Source organism: Stylophora pistillata, chromosome 2 (assembly GCF_964205215.1).
Source record: "Stylophora pistillata chromosome 2, jaStyPist1.2, whole genome shotgun sequence".
NCBI classification, from domain to species: domain Eukaryota; kingdom Metazoa; phylum Cnidaria; class Anthozoa; order Scleractinia; family Pocilloporidae; genus Stylophora; species Stylophora pistillata.
In genome coordinates this window covers 34,575,996-34,599,877 of record NC_142520.1, presented here as the reverse complement: position 1 = coordinate 34,599,877, position 23,882 = coordinate 34,575,996, and the positions used below count along the sequence as shown (strand labels likewise).

At 38.9% G+C, this 23,882-nt stretch overlaps 1 protein-coding gene and 1 pseudogene across 3 annotated transcripts in view; one reads left to right on the top strand and one right to left on the bottom strand.

Moving 5' to 3' along the window:
• LOC111343322 (uncharacterized) overlaps nucleotides 1-23,882 on the bottom strand; it is a 36,171-nt gene that overhangs the window by 6,956 nt on the left and 5,333 nt on the right. For 2 of the 3 annotated variants that reach the window (XM_088747163.1, XM_088747164.1), the window contains 14 exons: nucleotides 23,545-23,709; nucleotides 21,201-21,311; nucleotides 20,955-21,080; nucleotides 19,587-19,683; nucleotides 19,136-19,354; nucleotides 17,988-18,364; nucleotides 16,616-16,783; nucleotides 16,021-16,131; nucleotides 13,574-13,690; nucleotides 5,832-5,922; nucleotides 4,304-4,678; nucleotides 3,682-3,804; nucleotides 1,911-2,033; nucleotides 1,182-1,304 (listed from right to left, as the gene is read on the bottom strand). In XM_088747163.1, coding sequence (XP_088603289.1) covers nucleotides 1,182-1,304; nucleotides 1,911-2,033; nucleotides 3,682-3,804; nucleotides 4,304-4,678; nucleotides 5,832-5,922; nucleotides 13,574-13,690; nucleotides 16,021-16,131; nucleotides 16,616-16,783; nucleotides 17,988-18,364; nucleotides 19,136-19,354; nucleotides 19,587-19,683; nucleotides 20,955-21,080; nucleotides 21,201-21,311; nucleotides 23,545-23,709 — 2,326 coding nt within the window. The remainder of the gene's footprint in view (nucleotides 1-1,181; nucleotides 1,305-1,910; nucleotides 2,034-3,681; nucleotides 3,805-4,303; nucleotides 4,679-5,831; nucleotides 5,923-13,573; nucleotides 13,691-16,020; nucleotides 16,132-16,615; nucleotides 16,784-17,987; nucleotides 18,365-19,135; nucleotides 19,355-19,586; nucleotides 19,684-20,954; nucleotides 21,081-21,200; nucleotides 21,312-23,544; nucleotides 23,710-23,882) is intronic. The other variant, XM_088747165.1, reaches the window with a different exon arrangement.
• On the top strand, nucleotides 7,743-8,918 carry LOC148739222 (uncharacterized; annotated as a pseudogene).

Below are 23,882 nucleotides of genomic sequence, written 5' to 3'. Positions count from 1 at the left end.
TTGCGTGCCGGTACGCATTCACCAGTTCGTTCCTTTTATTCATGGTTCCCGCGCTTTGCTCGCATATGAAGAATTTATCTATAAATCATTGATTGCATGTTTTGTCACGTTTGAATTGGGTATGGCACGGGCCATTATCTTCCAGGTTACAACAAGTTCCGTGTTTGTATCCGTTATAGACAAGAAGTAGTTATTTGAAGGTGTAGTCTGATCGTCCGGGTGAGTGTAGTCCTGAGAAGGACTGTTGTCGGTGGTAATGACTGACGTTTCCACAATCTGTGCGGAAGTCATCATCAGAGTCAGGTGAATGATTGTTGTCAGTGGAATGTTCTTATTCCAGTTCGTGTGAAATGATCGGTTGGTTTTGCTGTGATGTTATTGGCTGTAAGATTCAAGTGACGTAAGTCGGTCGTGATTGGTCTGTTTCGATCTGTCGGTAAAGTTAGGTCGTTCTTTTTCGGTCGTTTGTGATGTTTATGTCGTGAATGAGTCGTTTGTATGGAGCGGATAGTTGTTGACATCTGTTTAGGGGAGTCTGTTCTAAGTTAGTAAACCAGCTTTCCAGGGTCAGTCGTTGAAAATAGTCAGTGCTGTAGGTTAGGCATTGCGCAGAGTCCCAGCCAATGTTGTGGTTGGTAAGTCGATGGTGTTCAGCAATGTGATTGCTGACATCACCTTTCCTCGTCGCCCGTCTGTGTTCAGTCAGTCTTGTTGTGAGGTTTCTGCCAGTCTCACCGATGTAGGAGACTTGGCTGTCGGAACAATTGATCTTATAAATCGTTCCCTGTCTGTTCCTCGGTTCGTCTTTGTCTTTAACGTTGGTTAGTAACTGACGTAGTGTGGTGATAGGTTTGTGGGCGACGCGGATATTGAAAGGTAGTAAGATGCGCGAGATGTTTTCAGACATGCCTTTTATGTACGGTATAGTTGCTGTAGTCGTAGGGGTTGCGGTGTCGTTTCTTTCGGTAGTGGTAGTGGAAGAAGTAGTTACTTAGCTCGGTTGCGTTCTGTTTTGTTCGTTTCTAAATGACGCCGTGTGGCTGTGCAATAATGTATATTCATTATTATGTCTTGGCTTTATAATTACAAGTCCATACAGTGGTAATGAGGTGTTTTCCACTGAACTTAAAGATTCAGTTGTTTAATGCATTGTTAAAGATGATCATCTATTTTTTTGTTACCTAAGCATTTTATTCCATCTCCTTCATAACCAGCATTACAAATACACTTGTGAGATCCCTCAGTATTTTGACAGGCAGCATTAACATCACATCGGTGAGACTTGACTGTGCACACGTTAATATCTTGAAAAGCACAAAAAATTCCGCTAAAAGTTGTATTCCAAACTGGCTGTATTTATCATTACAACTTGTTATCACACGGCTAAAGCTTGTGGGAGACAAAACACGTGCCCTGATTACACGTGGCTAGGCGGGTTGGGAAAGAGTAAGATAAAATAACCAGTAACTCCCACGTACTGCCCTCTGTTTTCCGACGGATTTCCCAAAGATTTCCCAAAGATTACCCACAAACGGCCCAGAGATTGTAATTGGATTGCCCACGGATTGCCCAAGGACTGTCCACGGATTGTGCACGGATTGGCCACGAATTGCCTTCGGATTTCCCTCGGATTGCCCACAGATTACCAAGGAATGCTTAAGATAGCCGATGTACCTGCTTAAATTCACTATTTCAGACAGATCAATTTTAGGGGTGGTAAATAATTATGGTTCGTATCGTTTCAATGGAAAATGGAAACCTAATGATCTGTGAGGTGAAACATACCATTGGGTGTGGTTACAAAAATTACTCCCTCCCCCTCCCTCCCCCTCCCTCCCCCCCAAAAAAAAATAAGAAAGAAAAAAACTTTGGCGCTAAAGGGTTATAGGATGATAATAAAATTTTCTTACCAGCGCACTTTTTCCCGTCTCCTTTAAATCCAGCCTTACAAACGCATTTGTAAGATCCTTCAGTATTTTGACATAAAGCATTAACATCGCACCAATGAGCCTTGGTTGTGCACTCGTTTACATCTTTAGAAGCAAAAGATATTTACTTAAAAAAAATCAGATACACTGCACAGATATCACAGGATTCATTAAAATGACAGTCTTCAATGCAAGGACTTTTAACCATAGTTCTCCCCCCCCCCTCCCTCCCACCTCACACCTAGTACCCAAACTTCTTAGGCTCAGTAGAGTTTAGGGTTTATAAACAAAATAGCAATTATCAAATCGTCTGCTGATGTCTTACGAAGCAAACAGGGCTCAAGATAAAGCCTTTCTCTTCGTTCAAATCTAGTCGGCTGTTTATCTTTAAAACAAGTAAATTTAAAACAGTTATCGCATGATAAAATAACCAGTAACTCCCACGTATTGCCCTCTCTTTTCATATATATATATATATATATGAAAAGAGTGCAAGGTGCAAGGAATACTATCTAGCTAACGTAGTCTTCATATGTCGATTGTTCAATTATGCCTTTTCAAATACGTGCTTGCGTGCCGGTACGCATTCACCAGTTCGTTCCTTTTATTCATGGTTCCCACGCATTGCTGGCATATGATGAAGAATTTATCTATAAATCATAGATTGCATGTTTTTTCACGTTTGAATTGGGTATGGCACGGGCCATTATCTTCCAGGTTACAACAAGTTCCGTGTCTGTATCCGTTATAGACAAGAAGTAGTTATGTGAAGGTGTAGTCTGATCGTCCGGGTGAGTGTAGTCCTGAGAAGGACTGTTGTCGGTGGTAGTGACTGACGTTTCCACAATCTGTGCGGAAGTCATCATCAGAGTCAGGTGAATGATTGTTGTCAGTGGAATGTTCTTATTCCAGTTCGTGTGAAATGATCGGTTGGTTTTGCTGTGATGTTATTGGCTGTAAGATTCAAGTGACGTAAGTTGGTCCTGATTGGTCTATTTAGATCTGTCGGTAAAGTTAGGTCGTTCTTTTTCGGTCGTTTGTGATGTTTATGTCGTGAATGAGTCGTTTGTATGGAGCGGATAGTTGTTGACATCTGTTTAGGGGAGTCTGTTCTAAGTTAGTAAACCAGCTTTCCAGGGTCAGTCGTTGAAAATAGTCAGTGCTGTAGGTTAGGCATTGCGCAGAGTCCCAGTCAATGTTGTGGTTGGTAAGTCGATGGTGTTCAGCAATGTGATTGCTGACATCACCTTTCCTCGTCGCCCGTCTGTGTTCAGTCAGTCTTGTTGTGAGGTTTCTGCCAGTCTCACCGATGTAGGAGGCTTGGCAGTCGGAACAATTGATCTTATAAACCGTTCCCTGTCTGTTCCTCGGTTCGTCTTTGTCTGTAACGTTGGTTAGTAACTGACGTAGTGTGGTGATAGGTTTGTGGGCGATGCGGATATTGAAAGGTAGTAAGATGCGCGAGATGTTTTCAGACATGCCCTTTATGTACGGTATAGTTGCTGTAGTCGTAGGGGTTGCGGTGTCGTTTCTTTCGGTAGTGGTAGTGGAAGAAGTAGTTACTTAGCTCGGTTGCGTTCTGTTTTGTTCGTTTCTAAATGACGCCGTGTGGCTGTACAATAATGTATATTCATTTATATGTCTTGGCTTTATAATTACAAGTCCATACAGTGGTAATGAGGTGTTTTCCAATGAACTTAAAGATTCAGTTGTTTAAAGCATTGTTAAAGATGATCATCTATTTTTTTGTTACCTAAGCATTTTATTCCATCTCCTTCATAACCAGCATTACAAATACAATTGTGAGATCCCTCAGTATTTTGACAGGCAGCATTAACATCACATCGGTGGGACTTGACTGTGCACTCGTTAATATCTGGAAAAGGACAAAAGTTCCGCTAAAACCTTGTATTCCAAACTGGCTGTATTTATCATTACAACTTGTTTTCACACGGCTAAAGCTTGTGGGAGACAAAACACGTGCCCTGATTACACGTGGCTAGGCGGGTTGGGAAAGAGTAAGATAAAGTAACCAAGGACTGTCCACGGATTGTGCACGGATTGGCCACGAAATGCCTTCGGATTTCCCTCGGATTGCCCACAGATTACCAAGAAATGCTTAAGATAGCCGATGTAGCTGCTTAAACTCACTTTTTCAGACAGATCATTTTTAGGGGTAGTAAATAATTATAGTTCGTATTGTTTCAATGGAAAATGGAAACCTGATGATCTGTGAGGTGAAACATACCATTGGGTGTGGTTACAAACAAAAATAAACAAAATAGCAATTATCAAATCGTCTGCTGATGTCTTACGAAAATAACAGGGCTCAAGATAAAGCCTTTCTCTTCGTTTAAATCTAGTCAGCTGTTTACCTTTAAAACAAGTAAATTTAAAACAGTTATCGCATGATACGTCATTCCAAGTGTATCCATTCTTTGCACCAAGAGTGTGTACACAGTCCTGATCCGTATAATTGTTGGGTTGGTTTGGCGCCCAATAACTAAAATTACTTGTGCCTTTCTTTGTCCACACGAATGATCCTTCCACGCTTCGGTCATTGAGCCCAATCCAGGATTTCTCGCCATTATGCCGATGTTGAATGTAGACATTTTCTTCTTGATTATGGACTGTCACAAGATTTGAGCCCATTTTAGCACATTTTGTTTCAGCAGTTGGCCACGTGGAGCAGAACAGGCTTGTGAAATAACAGTAGCCATTGAAATAGTCCCATCCAGGCTGACATATCCCTGTATATAATGTAAATAGGTGCTTAAGCGCATCAATAAAGATCTGTTTTTAAGCATGAAACAAGAATTAGCGGTTCGTATAGACGATGTTACGTCTGTTCCAATTACGTTATGAGCAGCTAATTTCTAAGATAAATATTTTGCTTATAGGAGAGCCCCATAACACTGACCTTTACTAACGTTGAACTGCTATTCTGCGTGAAAGAAATTTCTGGGCGGCTTGTGTGGAGATAAATTTTGTTGATGAAAGCGATTTTGACGTTAAAGGAACAGTATTTCTTGACCAAGATATCATGATGAGCGTTAAACAGTCTTTAAGTTGGAAAAAAATACTTAATTTTTTTCTCTACTATGAAAAATAACAGTTATCAGCGTGGCCAAATCCACACTCTAACTATCTTCTCTGTCTCTTAAGTTCTTAATGCTAATAGACACTTACGACTAGTTAATAGCAATCATCCACAGCATCGTTGCATCCATGCCATTGCTCTGATCAGATATTAACCAAAATCAAGTACCCATGCGTAAACCTTCTACGGTGACGCGTTAACATTAAACACGAAGGCGCGCTATATAAGCAAGTCTTCCCTGGGAAGACCAAGGCTCATTTGTCAATCACCGTTGACGTGCGCGGGTCAAATTTAAAATGGCGGGCGTTTTGAATACTCGAAAGGTAAGGTATACGAGAATTGATGAGCCTTTCCTGTCTTAGCTTGCCCTAGAATTGAAATATCTTTATCTAACTCCAAGTAGTACTTCACAGATTACAATTTTATTAGACGAAAGTGTAATCGAGGAGCTGACTGTAACAACGCAAGTTTTTCACATGAAACGAGGAAATTTTGTACTCCAAACTAAACTACTCACAGAAAAATAACTCTACTTATATTTCTCGACCATTTCTGGGTATTTTTTATTGCTTTTGGCGAGTATAAGAAATACTAACTGTTCGTTGCGGTTCTTCTCATCGTCCGCCATCTTTATTGTTTTAGGTGAATTAAAAATTAGGGGGAGGAGCTAATGCCCTTTTATAGCGCGTTTTCGTGTTTAAACATTTGTTAGGTTAAACGATTTTATTCCTCTTGCAGTGATGATTGGTAATGAAATAATGCCTGTTTATCTTATGATGGTATTATTTGCTTCAAATTCTTACCTAACATAACAGTGTAGGTAATAGAAAGGGGATCGTATTTTCTTTCATACAATTCTTTAAAACAAACACGAAAGCCAGTCTTGTTGATATACTGTAGAAAAGAAAAGAAATGACAATGAAATACTTGAAACTGTAACACTTATGTTATTAGTGTTTACTATATAAGTACTGAGATGTACTCAGTACAAATTCACTGAATAAAAGTCGTCTCTCTTTGAAGAAAAGCAATCCCATTGGTCATACGATGTTTTTCACTCGTGAAAAATATCGTATGACCAATCGGAAGCCTGTTACGACGTTTTTCTACCCCCGCAGAACACATTTTTAATTTGGCGTAAGTATCATGCCAGGGGGTGTTCAATTTGATTCAGAAATACCGAGTAATAAAGCCAGTGGTCTTAATAACATCTCGGCGCGTTTCCTGAAAGAAGCGTCTCCCATAGTTACTCGCAGTCTACCTTTTATAATAAACCAGTCAATTACCACTGAAATATTTCCAAATGCTTGGAAGCGAGCTAGAGTTTCGCCAATATTTAGGGAAGACCACAGGACTAATCCTAACAACTACAGACCCATCTCAGTTCTGCCTGTAGTAAGTAAATTAATTGAAAGAGTGGTTTTTAATCAATTATATGAATATTTAAATAATAATAATTTGTCGACAGAATCACAATCTGGCTTCAGACCTATGTTTTCCACGGAAACAGCTTTACTTGAGGCTAAAATTGAATGGCTATGAAATACTGACAACAGTCTCTTAAATGGTGAGATATTCCTGGACTTAAATAAACCTTTTGATACGATGGATCATGCTATCCTTCTGGGAAAGCTTAAACTCTATGGGGTCAGTTCTCAATCTCTAAACTGGTTCCAGTCCTATTTATCTGATCGATAGCAACAAACGTTCATTGATGGAGTTCAATCTGATTTCGATCTGTAAAATAACATGTGGTATTCCACAGCGATCTATTTTGGGCCCTCTCTAATAGTGACTTCACAGTCAAAGTCAATAATACACCCTTAAAAAGAGTAATTAAACATAAAACCCTTGGAGTTCAAATTGATAAATCTTTGAACTGGCGCCCACACATTCATGCCATTTCAAAGAAAATATCCGCTGGCATTGCTATTTTAAGGCGTGTAAGTCATTTTGTACCACTTGATACTAGAGTTAATATGTATAATGTACTGGTAATGCCATATTTTAATTACTATGGTGCCGTATGGGGTAATATCAATAAGAGACTAGCAAACAAACTTCAAAAGCTGCAGAATAGGGCTGCTAGAATTCTCACCTTTTCTAATTATGACATTCGCTCAAGTGTTTTGTTGGATGAACTTGGCTGGGAAAGGCTGGCATATGTAAGACTTAAACAGTTGGTTGTGACAATGTGTAAAATCCTTAATAATCTTTCCCCATCGTATCTGTGGCGGATCTTTACCAACACCTCAAATGTACATTCACACAATCTTAGAAATTCTGAGTTAAATTATTATGTCCCCAGACCCAGAACTGAGTCTGCAAAAGGGAGCCTACACTACAGAGGATCTGTTCTGTGGAACAGGATTCCCTCAGAGATTAGAAAACTGCCTAGTTTAAATTTTTTTAAACTTTCATTTCATGGGAAAGATTTTTCTGATACACCATTGTAACTTTTATTACCAGCAATGTAAGTTTTTGTATTTTAAACATTATAGCTGATAGTTCCTTATTATTTACGATGTAAGTTTTGTATTTTCAATAATATAGCCAATAATTCCTTAGAGCATTTTAGTTTAGTTTAAACACGATTCCTGGGAAGACCACGTAAAATGATACGATTTCGTGTATAAATAAAGATTGATGATGATTGATGATGATGATGATGATGATGATGATGATGATGATGATGATGAAGAATCGTACCGGTTTTTCCCGCCTTTTGGGGCGGCCATGCGAACTAATTGAGAGTGAATGTTTGCAACGTTTCCCGCTTCTCCAGAATCATGGCTTCAAGGTTTGCAGATATTAATTCAGTGGAACAATTTATAGAGGACTTAGAAAACAAAAATACATGAAAAAAGAAAAACTCAACAGAATGTTGCTTTGCTGAAGGAATTTCTGATGCTAAGGGACGAGTCAAAACTTCAAAAAGAAATTCCTCCAAGGGAGCTGAATGCATACATCGGTGAGTTTATCATTACGGTTCGCAAGAAAGACAGCAAAGAAGACTATGAACCTAGCTCCTTACGCTCTTTGATGGCCCGTTTTGAACGGTATTTAAAGAAGAAGAATTACGGATTCAGCATTATGAAAGACGCTAAATTTAAACAGGCACGCAAAGCTTTACAATCAAAACAAAAGGATCTCAAAAAGAAAGGAAAAGGAAAAAAACCTAACGCTTCAGTGGCTCTCACAGAAGAGGAAATAAAGTTACTGTATGACAAAGAATTATTAGGAACGTTGACTTCTGAGATTCTGCTGAATACAATTTGGTTCGGCAACACGATCCACTTGGGTCTTCGCGGTTGTAAGGAGCACCGAGACATGTGTTGGGGTGACGTGCAGCTACTCCAGACTACAAATGGAGAGGAATTTTTAGAGTATTCGGAGAGACAAACTAAGACCCGAACTGGCGAAAATCCCGAGATGTCAGACAAATAAAACAGAAAATGTTTTCGTTTCCTGGAAGTGAAAAAGATCCCGTTGCTGCCTACAAATTATACGCAAAGAAACGACCAACAGAAATGAACGACAGCGACGCTCCATTAAGGCTTTGAAAAACAACGATATCCCGGTGACGGACATAATTCAACTATCGGGAAACAAAAGCTTTGAAAGCGTGACAAATTATTCAGTTTTTCCTGAAAAACAGCAAGTAAAAATGTCTCATACTTTGAGTGAGCTAAGTACAGGGAGAGCACATGATATTGAGAAATAAAAATTGTCTCAAGGTTCTGAATGTTCTTCGACAGCAGTTCACTCAACTAGTTCGGCCGCAGAATAATAACATGGCCAGCAAGCAATTTCGTTCTTTACCGGTACTGTTATTCATGGTGGTCAATTCAACATCTCTATCAGCAGCCTTACTAATCCACCGACCTTGGCCACTCCAGAAACTAAGATAAAGTCTACAAAGAGGTACAAAAGACTTAAAGTACTCGACTCCGATTTAGAGAAGAAAACGCTTTGTTAGTTTGAAAGCTCATGCGAGCTAATATTTTCAGAAACCCCGGTCAGTTGTCAAACATAAGCCAAATTTCTTTGAATTGGGTTTGCAATCTTTTCAATTTAAATTAGTTATTTTTAAAAGAGGAGTCCTTTCACCTTTTTAAGCACATTCGAATGTAGTATTTTAGGCTTGTCAAAATGCGACACGATTCGTGAAAATACTCAGCGATATTACACAACAAGACGTCTAATTAACAATTATTCCACGAGCGCGCGTTGGATATGAGATGATAGATAGCCAACGAGGCGCGTGGCGCCGAGTTGGCTATGATCATCTCATATCCAGCAAGCGCGAGTGGAATAATTGTTTTATTAAGAAAAAACGCCCCCAAGATGTTAGGCAAATCTTCTCGACTTTACTCGTAAGAAGAAACTGGATGTTACAATGTACGGATATTAGATTATGGTATATTGGCTGATATACCATAATGGCTAAGTCAATAAAAAGTCTCGAATTGCATTATCCAATGATCCAGTTTTTGATAATAAGATATATATACCACGCAGGTAAATAATGCTTTTCGCGTGCACTGATCCACTAGTTCGGAAGTGATTAGCAAGTATCATAGACAAAAAATCGTGCGTGAGGATTTTTAGTATATATTCTGAAATAAACTAGTTTTTCGGCTTAAATGGTATATTCTAAAAATGGAGTATTAACCTCACTACCGGTGAATAATTGTCATCTAATTTTTCTTAGCTCGTTAGCTGGCGGTATTCTAAAAAACCTTGCGATCTGATTGGTTCCAAGAGCAGGCAGAATTCTCCCATGCGGCCCGCTCACAGCGGGCGGTATCTCTTTCGCGTTAAGTCGCCTTGCACAAAATCTCAAGCTTTGTTGTATCGGTTTTCCAGTGCAATTTAACGCGGAATTCATGAATCAGGTCATGAATTTTCCTTGAATCGCATCACTGAACAAGTATAAGAGAACATGAAAGCAGCAATAATATTGTTTGTTTTTATCCTTAGTGCGCGCTCCAGAAAGTCATTACGAAGTCAACTGTCAGAACTGTCATCGCGTTAGCGAATAGGCGGATTCATGCTGACGTCATTGTTTATATTTTTTCTCATTGGCATACGGCTTTGCGTAAAGAAGGAAGCATGTTAGATACAAATTGACTTCAGCAGGTAAAGAGCTAGAAAACCTCAGTACATGGTGAAATTTTTAGCTCTTTGGGTGTAATATTCAAGGAGAAATAGTCCATCAAAAACTGCAAAATTTCTGGGTGGCAAAAGCGCTAATGAGCTCATACATTCTATGTAAAATTTTGAGTTTTTAAACCCGTGTTGCACAAAAGTTATTCAATGCATCAGGCTCGCATTCATTGGCCGTGTTAATCGTACTTTGACCTTTCGATATTCAGAACTGATTTATTTTTAGCTCCATCAGAAACTGAATTGCTTGTGCTAATGAGGCAAATATTGTAAACAAGGATTCCCCTATAGGAAGCAAGGTCAGTCGTACACGTTTCAACCTTCGACATCTTTATTTGAACATGGTGCTTGTTTTAACGTCTGTTTTTAAAGAAGCTTCACACTCTCTGAGGATAATCGTGGCATTTCACAGAATTTAAAAGCCGTTTATTTTTAACATCTTTTTTTCAAATTTCCAAATAATATGCTCGAGAAGGAAAATAATTTACACATCTTACCTCTGGTGACAAAACTGAAAGAAATGAAGTGCGTAAGCGAAAGCACTGAACGTTTAACGTCACGATTAATATATGGTAAGTACCTTGAAGTGTAAATACGTATATTGATCGATATTTTATTTAGTTTTAAAAACGAAGAAGTGTTTCAGGTAAAAGTCCAAAGACTTTTTATCTTTTCATTTGTCGAAATTCACCGCAGGCAACTACCATTAGCTGAATCGTTGGAATGAATATTACAATACTTTATTCAAGAGAAGAAAATCAAAAATTACAAAAATATCTCTCAAAAAGAGATATCTAGGGATCAACCCTATATAAAAGATACCCCGAAATAAAGAAATGAAAAGGTAAACCAAAACATTATATACAGATAACTGAAAACTATTTACAATCTGCTCAATAAATATTCATGTAATTCCTTAATCTGTTACGAAATAAATTCAATGAACCTACGTGTACAATGTCTTTAGGTAAATTATTCCACATATTAACGATCCGTACAAAGAAAGAAAATTTATAGCAATTTAGAATGGCCACTTTTACGTAAAGCGTATAATCATGTTGGCTCTAGTTCGATTACATTTAGTAAGTTCGAAAAAGTCAGAAAAAGGAAGACTATGTATTCCCAGAACTACCTTATAGCAGTGGATCAGAAATAAAAACTCTCTACGTTTCTCCAAACTTTGCAAACTCAATAAGCGGCAGCGGTCTTCATAGCTCATTTCTCCACGCTTTTGCTCTAACGCCAATCGGGATGCCCTCCTTTGTATTTTTTCAAGGATTCGATATCCTTTTTTGGTAGGGGCTCCAGACAGGGGCAGCCTATTCGAGTATAGCTCTTACTAACGACTTAAAAAAGCAAGAAAACGCATACCGGTTATCGTTTCCAAGTGATCACCTAATGCCTAGTTATACCTAAATTCGACTGAAATTTGATGGAAATATTCACTGGAAGGTTGTTTAACGATACCTAGATGAACAGCCCACCTAGAACTCCCGCTGACATTGAACCCGGGGTTGGTGTGACCTGTTAGCTCGGAGACTGTTTTTTTCTGGGCCATGTTCACAAGATTTTCTCGCTTTGGCATTGTTGCGAGCGAAAGAGGATTTTCATGCTTCCCCAAGAATTGAAAGTTCAGTTAAAAAAAGGAAGAACCTCGCGCTTTCTTTGAAAAACGCCTTTTGTTTATGGCTTTTTAAAAGTGATAATTGTTTTGAAAACATTTTAAATTGACTTGGTAACAAAACTTTGTAACAGTTTGACGATAGTTGTTATGCTTACGTAGATGCGAAACAAAGTCACTTAGCCTCGTTTTCAACTCGCAATTCCACGCTAAATACCACGTTTTATTAACCAATCAGAATGCGAGATTTTATCCAATGATGGCATTCTTTGTGAAATTTTAAAACGGAACGTAGGCAAATCTTCGAAGATTAATCGTCGTGGAAAATAAACAAAACGTCCGTATGATATCCGACTGTTTTTCTGTTTTTTGTCTTTCTTTTACGAGAAAGTCCTCGCATGGTCATTTAAAGGCCCCTTTTCAACCGAGATGCCTTGCACGCCCAAATCATTTTCATATATGAAAAATACGCTATTTTCCTCGAAGTTGCAGAACCGCTTTGATATCTTCTCCCATCTTACTAATTAGGGCTTTCAAAGTTCCATCTTGAATCATGTGCGAACAACAAACTATCGTAGTATCCATATCAGTAAATAGTTTTTAATTCTTACATGTATGACGTGAAAAACGTCATTTGAAAAGTTGATGCCGCCAAAGAAGCGGTCTAGAGGAAGGCCAGGTCTGCCCGGCTCGCCAAAGGTTATTCGACTTCGAGAGTCTGTGTATGATTTATGGAGGGCAAGGAAAACAACAATAGGTTTCGGTAACACTACAGACAGTGCTTTTGCAGAAATGTTATTGCATTGTTCCCACGATGGAACTAGAGACTCCGGGGAGATTTTTTCGAGGTGAGAATAATTATTTGACTGATTTTTACTTGAGATCCTGAGATATGTATGTAAGCGATTTCATTTGTACAAGTCATTATTCTATAATTGAAATGCGTAAAGTAAATCAGTTTTGGCCATTATTGGTTATTTGTTTATACTTTATTTAGTGTTGAAGCCGAACAATTTCCTTCAACATCAAGTAAGCTTTGTACAAGTTTTATACACAGACTCGATTTATGATTTTTCAGTCTCAAATATTTAGCTGCAAATTTGTTTACTGTGTTCTTCACCAAATCTTTGTTTTCCTTTTTAATAGTGTTTGTGAATGACTATCAGAGTCAGCCATTTAACAATAGCGCGATTCCAAAACAAAAACAAACGACTGCAAAGGATCTCAGATGAAAATGGGCCTTTAACTCGCATGTGCTTGTCATACCAGACTGGTGTTTATTCAAAAGTGTACATGGGCTTTTTTCCTCCGCAGTTGATGGGTTTCACATCGTAACAGTTATTCAAAAAAAATTTTTTCAAAGTTTGCTCGGAAGCCTTTTTAAGTTACCTTCACAAATAAAAATGTTTCGGTGAAGCTTTCTCTTTAATTCAAATAAGCTCTGTTTTCTTTATCATCTACTCGCTAAAAAATAGTTATGCTAAGTTAATTGATGAAGGATTTTCTTGTAATTGAACTCGTAGTTGTAGCCCTAAATCATTCCGGTTCTTTTGGCGATCATTTTGTTAAGTGTTAGAATAAGATAAAAGTGTTATTTATCAGCATAGGTCAGTCCGTATTGGGAAAAACTGTGTCCTCTGTCTTGAGAACCACCCTTGAGCTACGGCCTCGGGCAGTATCCAAGACTTCGGGCACACTTTTTCCTAATACGGACCTTTTTGAAGAAAGCAAGGACTCGTCAAAAAATTATCTAACCTCTATCCAAGCAGTGATGCCATTGTGAACAGGACTTAGGTTTCCTCCTTTAGTTGAGTGATTAGCAGAGACGAGTACATTTGGGACTGTATGATAAGTATGGAGGAAGGAAACATCCTGAAAAGAAGGATAAAAAACACATATTCTGGGATCGGTGCCTACACTAAAATTAGCGCCTTAGTGAAAACCTTTATTAATTTATAAGGCTCAGGGTAGCCCCTTCAGACGCAAAAAGCTGTCTGTTATCAATGGGAGCCCTGAGCAACAACATTAAAACATTACACTAAAACAGGAAATAATATAAATAGAGAACTATTTACAAGTAAAAGATTAAAAGATGTATAACACGAAATATCATTAAGATAATTCGTTAAAAAGAGTGCAACCATAATAATAGAAGGATCTTTTTGCAATCTCAGTTCTCACAGCAGGCGGATGTAAGAGGTTGCTTTGTCTAGTAGCACGCGCATGGATTGTATTATTACGTTTAAAATATTGTTTAAAATACTGGGGACATTGACCTTGCAGGCATTTCTTAACGAGTTTAAAGACAGATTTACGTCGGCGCTCCTCCAACGTGGGCCATTTCAGAACGTCCATTGCCTGCTTGCTGCGCACAGTTCTAGCCACTATCCTAGCAGCCCGGTTTTGGAGGGCTTCAAGGTCTTGTTTACGACCTTCCCCGCAACAGCCCCACACACATACACAGTACTCTAAAATAGGCCTAATTAGACTACAATACACTACATTTGCACTCTCTCTAGAAAGGCTTCTACGAAGCCTGCCGAGCATTCCTATGCGTTTTCCCGCCTTCGAAATTAGGTGCTTTATTTGCTCATTCCAGCTAAGGCGGTCATCAAAAACTATACCTAGATAAGTAAAATGAAAAACCCGCTTAATTACATTGTTATTTAAAATAATAGAAAAGGAGTTAACAGCAGATAATCTAGGGGCGGTTCCGAAAAGCATAGCTTCAGTTTTTGTTACATTTACAAACAGACTATTAAAAGAAAGCCAGTCATCAATTTTAGACAGTTCAGCATTCAGCTTGTCTTGAATTACAGAGGCTTGAGAGGATGAACAGTATAGAACAGTGTCATCGGCGTACATCAGAATATTGCAATCGGACACTACTTCCTGTAAATCATTAATGTGTAGAATAAACAATAGTGGCCCGAGAATAGAACCCTGAGGCACTCCAGTAGAGACGGCTTCTGAAGTAGAAGTCACCCCTTGAAACTCTACAACTTGGGTGCGGTTCGACAGGTAATCCGTAAACCAGCCATGCTCTTTATCCAAAATCCCCAAATTGGAAAGCTTGTCCAGAAGTACCGCATGATTCACAGTGTCAAAAGCTTTGCGAAGGTCAATAAACACAGCACCAGTTAATTGACCTTGATCCATGTTCCTTCGAATATTATCAGAAAAACTAAGAGCAGCGAATTCTGTCGAGTGATACTTCCGAAACCCGCACTGATAAGGGCTCAAAATCTTGTTTTGCTGGAGATATTTGTAGAGTTGGATATGTACAGCCCGTTCTAAAACCTTAGATAAAACAGGTAAAATGGAAATCGGGCGATAATTGTCCATCTCATCAGCCTTTCCTTTCTTAAAAAGTGGAATGACCCGTGCGGATTTCCAATCACTAGGAACTTGGGCAGTACGCAACGAGGTGTTGATAATAAACGCCACAGGCTTAGCTACAATGTCCGCAGAACCTTTTAACAGGCGAGCCGGTATGCGGTCCAAACCCACGGCCTTCCCAGATTTCAGGCTACGTAGTTGAGACATAACCAACTCCCCAGAGATCTCAAGAAAATTAAACGGCGGATACTGACAGGCAGGAGTAACGGAATAACGTTATTTATGACCACAAGTTTTCCGTAAGGTGGCCATCAATTTGCTTGCTGCAGATGCGAAAAACTTGTTAAATGCGTTGGCAATGCAATGTTTGTCAGAAGAGATAGCGCCGTCTACTTTGATGTTCGGAGAAGTAGCTTTCTTTTCACCCGGTAGGATTTTTCTTAGTAAATTTAAATGGAATTATCAACTAAGAAGATCCCTCTTGAATTTCTTCGCCCCCCTCATTCATTTTCTTCAAAAACAATGATAATAATGATGATAATAATAGTAAGGATAACAGTAATAATGACAACAATTAACATTGGTTGAGTGTGGCAATATATACTAATAACGTTAGAGATGTTTCTAAGGTTTAGCAATTCTCTTTCTTTTTGCGAGAGTAAAAAGTCCATAAGCACCTAGATCCTTAGAACTTCGGCCAGACCGTCATAAATAGTGAGTAGAGCAAGGATATCGTTATGATTGCTAATTAATTTGCACTAAATAAACTACCCATTAACCAAACAAATTCGGCGTACTCACTAACACACAAACATGATCGAAATTAGATGAGGCGATGGCAAAAACCTCCAATGATTATTTACCTTGCAGAAGGCATCATTTTGATCGTCAGGAGGGGATTTGTTGTTAATAAAGGGAACCATGCCATGTTCTAAGAAGGGGGGCTTGTGAAGATCCACAAACGCAAACCAGTTCTGTCAAAAATACGAAAAAATGCAAGAGTGTTCCTTGCAACTTATATGACGCGAGATTGTTGAATGAAAATATGGCTAAAGATACATTCTTCTATGCATTATGTTATGTAGTGCGTACATGTTTGTTGGGATTCATAACTAACTAAATGATCCCTAAACGAAGCAATCATGAATACTGTTTTGCCTTAAAACGATAGGGGGACGCAATGGTCATGTTTTGGATTATCCCTGTTTTGTTTTTTTTTAAGCAATAATTCGCATTCAATTTTACTTTGTCAAATATATCTTAACGCAGTTGAGAATTTTTCTGCTTTATATCACTTGGAACCCATTTTGGTTAGTGGAGTAGCCATTATGCTTAACACCAGTTGGTTTGTGTTATGTATATAACAAGAATTCCTTTATAAACTGTACCATTGAGAGAGAATTACAAGAGTAAGTAGTTATTTTGCGGAAAGCGTTAAGCCTGTAAACCAAAACTTACAACCGAAATGTCCTTGTGTGATCCTGCGTAGTTTTGTAGCTCCCTCAAACAAACTTTGCATGAGGATTTTGTGACATCTTCAATCCAGACACTAGCTGCGTCACGCTTTAGCCCAGAATGATGATGTTCGGCAGTTACAAATACAGAAGGTGAAATGTTAAACTTTCCCTGAAATTGAAAAAGAAGTTAGATAGCTTAAACGTGTTAGATGGTTAACTTTTTCTTTCTCTAGTCGATGATAAGATTAGCGAAAAATTTAAGTCAAGCTCTACTTGACAAATATTTCCAGGACGCCGCGAGTCTGTTCAATTAAAGATCATATACGACATCATAATGTGGCCGAAAGTTAAACGAAGCGTCATACGAGGCTCAGCCGTGTGTCTCATTTATTTCATCACCGCATTACTGAACAGAAACACTGTAACATGAAATCTATTTGTTCAATGTTGAATAATTATTCGCCAATGGCGAAGTAAATGGTGTTAGATAATTCCGTGACGGGTAGAGGGATTATTCAAAGGTACCCACTAGGTCTGAGGCGAAAAGTTGTTCCAGTATAATTGCTCAGGTACTTTCGAATTCTGTAAGTATTCGTTCTGATGTTGAAACCATTTTGTTTCAGTTGTTTTAATTTCTCATGACCATATCGAGATAAAGAGCCAGTTTCGGCTAGAATTTGATAGCTTCATTAACCCTCTGTTTCTTTTAAAAAGTGCTACTCTAAACTTACATGTAATATTACCCTTTTTGCTCTACGAAATTAAATTTATCTTCATCATGGCGATTTATGACGCAATTCTCGACCAGTCAGAGCACGCGCATCTTTACAATCACCGGGGCAATTATACTTAAAACATATATCCAATACATAAGGAAGTACCAATCAAAATTCACCAAGCATTTAGCTTATCAGGTAACGGGTTCAGCGAGGCAATAATGTGTTCAAATATTGCTTGGGGTAACCAGTAGCAAAATGATTTGCTATAGCTCTTAGTGAGAGAACGACGAGCGGCTGACTTGGTTCAGATTCTAGACCATACCTTAACAGGGCTTCTCTTCATCCCTGATCATGATTAAAAATAGTAATTTACCTGCACACTGACAGAATAGGGAAAGGGGATGACTGCAATTAAGCTATCATTCCTTCCTGGAGGGATGGCAAGTGATGTTGTACAAACCGGGATAGGGTCCGTCACTATTGGATCGTCAAGCTCTTGTAACTCAACCTCAGCCTTCTACCGGAGCATATCGTTTCAATGTATGTTTGTGCAGGCGTAAAACAGGGACCTACATCAGGCTTTTTTTTAGCTTGACACAACCGTGATTCTGAAAGACTCCATAAGATGACACAAAAAAGAAAATTGTTATTTACCGATGGAAAATTCACAGCTTTACAAGTCGTTCCAGTCCACCACTGTGATATCCACTCTTCTCCTGCCAAACCACCCACCGGAGCTCCCTGATACGCCATCCAATCAACCGTGACATTTGCATTCGACTTTCGCTCAATAAAACCTGCCGCCATAACACATGCGGTGAATCGATTGTAACTGGTGTTCTCAACCCAAGACACCACCGCATCGTGTACATATGACTTCTCACTGGTGTCCATGTAATTGACAGTAATCTGAACTTCAATGGGTTTGTCAGGATAGAACACGTAAGGTTGTAGGTGGATCACCTCACAATGGAAATATCCCAGGGTTGGAATGTGGGGCATGTGTTTGCGACCGCGCTGGAATGGAAAAACTAAAAAAAGAAAGAAAGTAGAGAGAGTAAAGAGAGAGAGAGAGAAAGAGAGAGAGAGAAAATCGCACTGTTTCTTTTTCGTTCAATTTACCGCGATTTTACTGAATAAGCACGTTAATAAGCTAGCTTTGATCACCATAAATGTTAAAAATTTAGTTATTTTCCAGTCTTTCAGTCTCTCTGTCCCTCAGTCACAGTCCGTCTGTCTGTCAGTTCGTCAGTCCATCAGTTCATCAGTCGGTCAGTCCATCAGTCCATCAGTCCATCAGTCCATCAGTCCATCAGTCCATCAGTCTATCAGTCCATCAGTCCATCAGTCCGCTATCTTTCCTTCAATCCGTTCGTCAGTCCCTCAGTTGGTTGGTCAGTTAGTCAGTTAGAAAAACGAATAAAGAAGGTAAGTTTCTAAAGAAACTGAGGTGTTGGGTCGTCCCAGGATTATAAAAATATAATATGGTTTTATTTTAGGTATGAGCATATGTAAATGAGTATAAGCGCATTGTAATTATTCGTATAAAGCCTGCTTACGAGCCAGGTGACCCATCGGGTCGGCGCTTAACTCCGGTTTCCGTAGCATGAAGCGACTTAGTTGATAATGATATTGATCTTTCCTCGGCGCTCTGACTAACGAAAAAATATCGGGCCAGACCTTGTTATTTAGTTAGTCTTTTGGCTATGCTAAGTTTGGTCAAGCCAAGCCAAGTCAAACGTGAGCATGTTTTAGTGCTTAGCCATTGCGAGCATAGATATTTCAAATTCTACTACTCCTACCTTCACAACGACCTGGATGTTGAACGGAAAAATTACGTCGCAAAAGACACGTCTCTCGTTTGAACCAGCACTCGTTGCCGTACGTTGTACCATTTGACGAACACACGGGCTCGTGGAGGGGCGGACAGAGATCTAAACACACACAGCGAGCGTCATTCGGTCCAAAGGCCTTACATAGGCCATAGAAATAGCAGGTAACGTCCAGGCAGGGATCCAAGTCTTGTTAAGAGAAAGGCATACAATTATTTTCTCAAGTACATTTGTTTTATTGATGTAATCGTTTCACAATATCAATGGAGCACATGTCATACTTTCCGGAACAAAGATTATTTGTCTCACTTAAAACATATTCAAGTTTCAATTTGAGACATTTAGGCGATGCGAGATCTATGTTTGCCTCAAAATCGTTAAATGAACGTGTCGGAAAAATATCATGCATTATAGCACTCACCTCCTACAATAACATAATCAATTGAAATGGCATTGTTACTTTCCTCATTGCGCTTGTATCTTCTTACACACAACTTGGTATCTTTCCTTGAGGTGAACTTTAGTCAAGATTAAAATATAATTTTCCGTCAAGTTTGTTACTTAACTGCCAAAAATACAGCAATGGGAACAACAAGACGCTGAAATAAGTCAAGAGCAAGAGTTTCATCCTCATCTATTTAAAAGCTTTTAAAATACAGTATTCCTATGTGAAATGCTTAACATTAAACAAACCGCTGAGTTGAAAACAAAACAAAACAAAATACGCTTAAGTAAAGAGAGGTCAATTACGATAACATGGTAAACATTGTTTCTGTTGAAGAATTATAAATTGATATACAATGGCAGATATTAGATCTGAGCCCGCGTAAAAGCGGTTTTGTTTAAAGATGCACGGAATTGAGGCACTTGGGCCAAAGGCTTTGTAAATTCTCAAAGGTAACACTGTATATTTAAAAACAACTCGCATTTTACGCTATTTTTTTTACTTTTATCGAGAATCTGAAGCATTCAAAAGGCAACCATAGCAATGGTTAGACATTGTATTGCATTCGGATGCAACAACCGGAGCGATAAACCACACTGCAACATCTTGGCCGGAAAGTCATCATCAATCGAGCTTCTTGCCTTCGGAGCCTTCCTTCTGGTTTTCTGGTCGGAGAAACTGAATATTGTCGGAACTGAGTCTGACTTAAGACTTACTTTCCGGCCAGCATATGACTTGGAAAAGTCTTCCTTTTCAAAATGTTCACTGCATAAAAGAAATTTTTTACTTACGGGCGTGTTTTCCCGTTTAATCTTGACTAACCAAGTCGCCAGAAGTTTCTTGTTGCTCAGTGGCAGTGAATGCCACGAAAGATGCTTGCAATGTGGTTTATCGCTCCAGTTGTTGCATCCAAATGCAATACAATGTCTAACCATTGCTATCTTTGCCTTTTGAATGCTTCAGATTGTCGATAAAAGTAAAAACATTGCGTAAAATGCGAGTTATCTTGAAATATACAGTGATACCTTTGAGAATTTACAAAGCCTTTGGCCCAAGTGCCTCGATTCCGTGCATTTTCACACAAAACCGCTTTTACGCGGGCTCAGATCTAATATCTGCCATTGAGAGATATCAACTAACATTCTTCTATCTTCGCCATAGGGCCAAAAAGATATCTTAAGTTGTTCCAGTTTTTTAAAGTAAATTTTTTTTCTATGTTTTCAATAACGTCTATCGAAGACAACTTTTTAATTGTAACGTGCCTTAAAACAAAACAAACAAACAAAACGCACAAAAAAAAAGACAAAAAAACACAAAAAAATAGATATCATGGTGACATCTTACCTCTACCCAAGCTGTAATGGCACTGCATTGAGAGGGAGGAGCACCCGAGTGGTTGTTCATATCACCCTGCTTTGGTGTCACCACTACAACAGGAGGAGCATAAAATGGATCGGTGAAGTTTATAATCTGAAACACGTAAAACAATCATTTGGCATCAAAATCGACATTGCAAACATAAATAAATGAAAAAATAAAATAAAATAAAAGAACTTGGTCCCATTACATAAAAATAGCTTTAAACCTGACCTGACAGAACGCATTGTTACTGTGATGGGTTTTTGAGCTTGCAAGATTCAGCGTAAGTGTTTTGAATAAAGTGAAGTTCCCAGTCTTAAGAGTTGTAAATGCGATCCAGTTCTGTAAAATGAAATGGCTAATAATTGGTAAGTAGGTCATCAAATTAAAAGAATCCATTCACTTATTCATTGATTTATTCTTCAATCGCAAGTTCATCATTCATTTCTTCAGTCTTTTGGTCAGTCCGTTAGGAACACAATCTACCTATCAGTCAGTTGGAGGCCAGTTAGTAGGTCAGTGAGCGAGTGAGTCATTGTTCAGTCACTCGATTCGATTCGTTAGTTCTCCATTGTTGTATCCGCACTAAAAGTGTCGAAGCCGTCAAAGCAGTCTAACTCCGGATCTTATGCTGCTGTTGGAGGGTTTGCACAACTCGCTCAGGCAAATCAACCAGAGGTACTAGGACTCTATTCTTTAATTTAATTCTCTTCCGAAGGGCTGAATTCTATCACAGCGACGCTCTATGCATGTAATGCTCTAACGAGAGGTACCAACGCTTTAAAGGGATCCTCCAATGTTTTCAAAAATATCGCTTAAAATGCTCTTTAAGTGTCCGAAAGTAGATTTTTCGGACAGAAAAATGTTCTCTCCCCTTAGATTTTTTGTTTTGGCCTCTCAAAAGAGGCCTTCATGACCAGTTCGAACGTCTCGCGGTCGCCATTTTGATCGGCGCGCAAGGCTCTCTGGGGTGATGACGTAAAATGGTTGCTCGATTCCCTTGCTCTCTGTAAAATTGATAGCAAAATGCCGCATTGCGTTGCTTTTGAGTGTAGTATTCAAGCTAAAAACAGGAAAAACGATCCCAAAATTCGTTTCCACAATTTTCCGAATGATGCAGCGATTCGACGAGCTTGGATTCATGCTGTTGGAAGGACATCCTTGCCCAAAGACTCACGTCTTTTTTCGAAGCACTTCGAACAGCATTGCTTTGAAGAGTCTTACCCTTTTCCTGTTTTTAGTTTTAGAGAGCCTTGCGCGCCGATCAAAATGGCGACCGCGGGACGTTCGAACTGGTCATGAAGGCCTCTTTTGAGAGGCCAAAACAAAAAATCTAAGGGGAGAGAACATTTTTCTGTCCGAAAAATCTACTTTTGGACACTTAAAGAGCATTTTAAGCGATATCAGTTCAAAAACAGTGGAGGATCCCTTTAAGTAGGAAAACCGTAGACATGTTTGGGTTTGCTGACCGTCAGAGATTCCTTAGTGTAACCGTTTATTTTGCAAAAAGGGGAAAACTGGGTGGCCCTCACCGAAACACTCATCGAGTGTCAAGGAACCGATTGGACGCTAACAGCTGCGCACAGGAATCGTGCACGCAAACAGGAACTTCAGTGTGGGTAGAACTCAAGGTCAGCTTTATCAACGCAAACACGACCGTCTGTGAAACTGTCTAATTGTCTAACACGGTTATAAGGAAATCCGCGAAACGAGCCAAAAAAACATAAATCTACCAAAACAACACGTAGGCGCAAAAGACAAGGCTCAACAAAAAAAAAAAGGCTTAACTGGGAAAGTCTCAAAACAACAACTTCCAATTTACCTCACTACACTACCTTTACTGCTCCATTCTTGGAGTAATATAGTGGCCAGTGGAAAATAACTCTACCGTTGTAACTTGTCCCACCTCCGTGCAAATTGTTTGGACATTCCAGCCCCTGGCTGCCATAATTTGCCTATGGATTCAAGTTCCAGTTACCAGGATCCATCTTTAGTTACGCGATTTGTTTGTAAACTGAACTCAGTTCAATTACCTCAATGTTGGTAGCGTTTACGACAAATGATTGACAAGTTTGTCACGATTTTGTTTACTAATTCGATTTTGCAAAGCTTGTACCTAGGAGAAATTTTGTCCGCTCTACATTTGAAAATCTGTCAGCTTTGGCCAAAATTTGTTAATTCGCGACTAACCATCCGCACTTGTAAAGTGTTGGTAATGACAGAAAATTTTTGTAGATAACCGGCCTTTTTTTTTTTTAGTGCGGATAGGCCCTAGCTCAATGAGTTGGGCAATTAGTCAGCTAGTCATTTAGTCAGCCTATCTGTCAATCAGTGGTCGATTGGTCATTTAGCTGGATAATCAGTCATTTTATAATAAGTCAATCCGAGAGTCGGTCTGTTAATTAGTGGGCTATAGAGTTACTTCTGTAAGTCATGAGCGAGACAGCCAATCTTTCATTCAGAGAATAAAACGGTAAATTAAAAGATGACTGGATGATAAAGAAAGGTACCTCAATGAAAAGGGAAGAGCACATAAATAAACTCTCGAATACTGAAGTTGAAATAATTTACTTACCATCCGGATTTCTTTATGCAGCCCATCATGAATCTTTGTCTCCCTGAAACAAACTTTAAAATTGTCCTTATTGAGCTCTTTTACCCAAACAGCCATAGCATCTTGTGGTCTCTTAAGAATCTCATGGCTAGCGGAAACTAAAATGGTTGGTGAAGTTGTAAAGCGCTAAAAGAAAAATAATAAAAAATTTAGTATCTTACAAAAGTATGTATCAAACAAAAATGGTTTAAAATGGTTTACTCACAGTGCCATGCCGGTGTCAGCATCGGAACCTTCTTAATGCTTTTTGCCTTTATTTCTATTGCTAATTATGTTTTCACCTTTGTCAGACGCTTGTA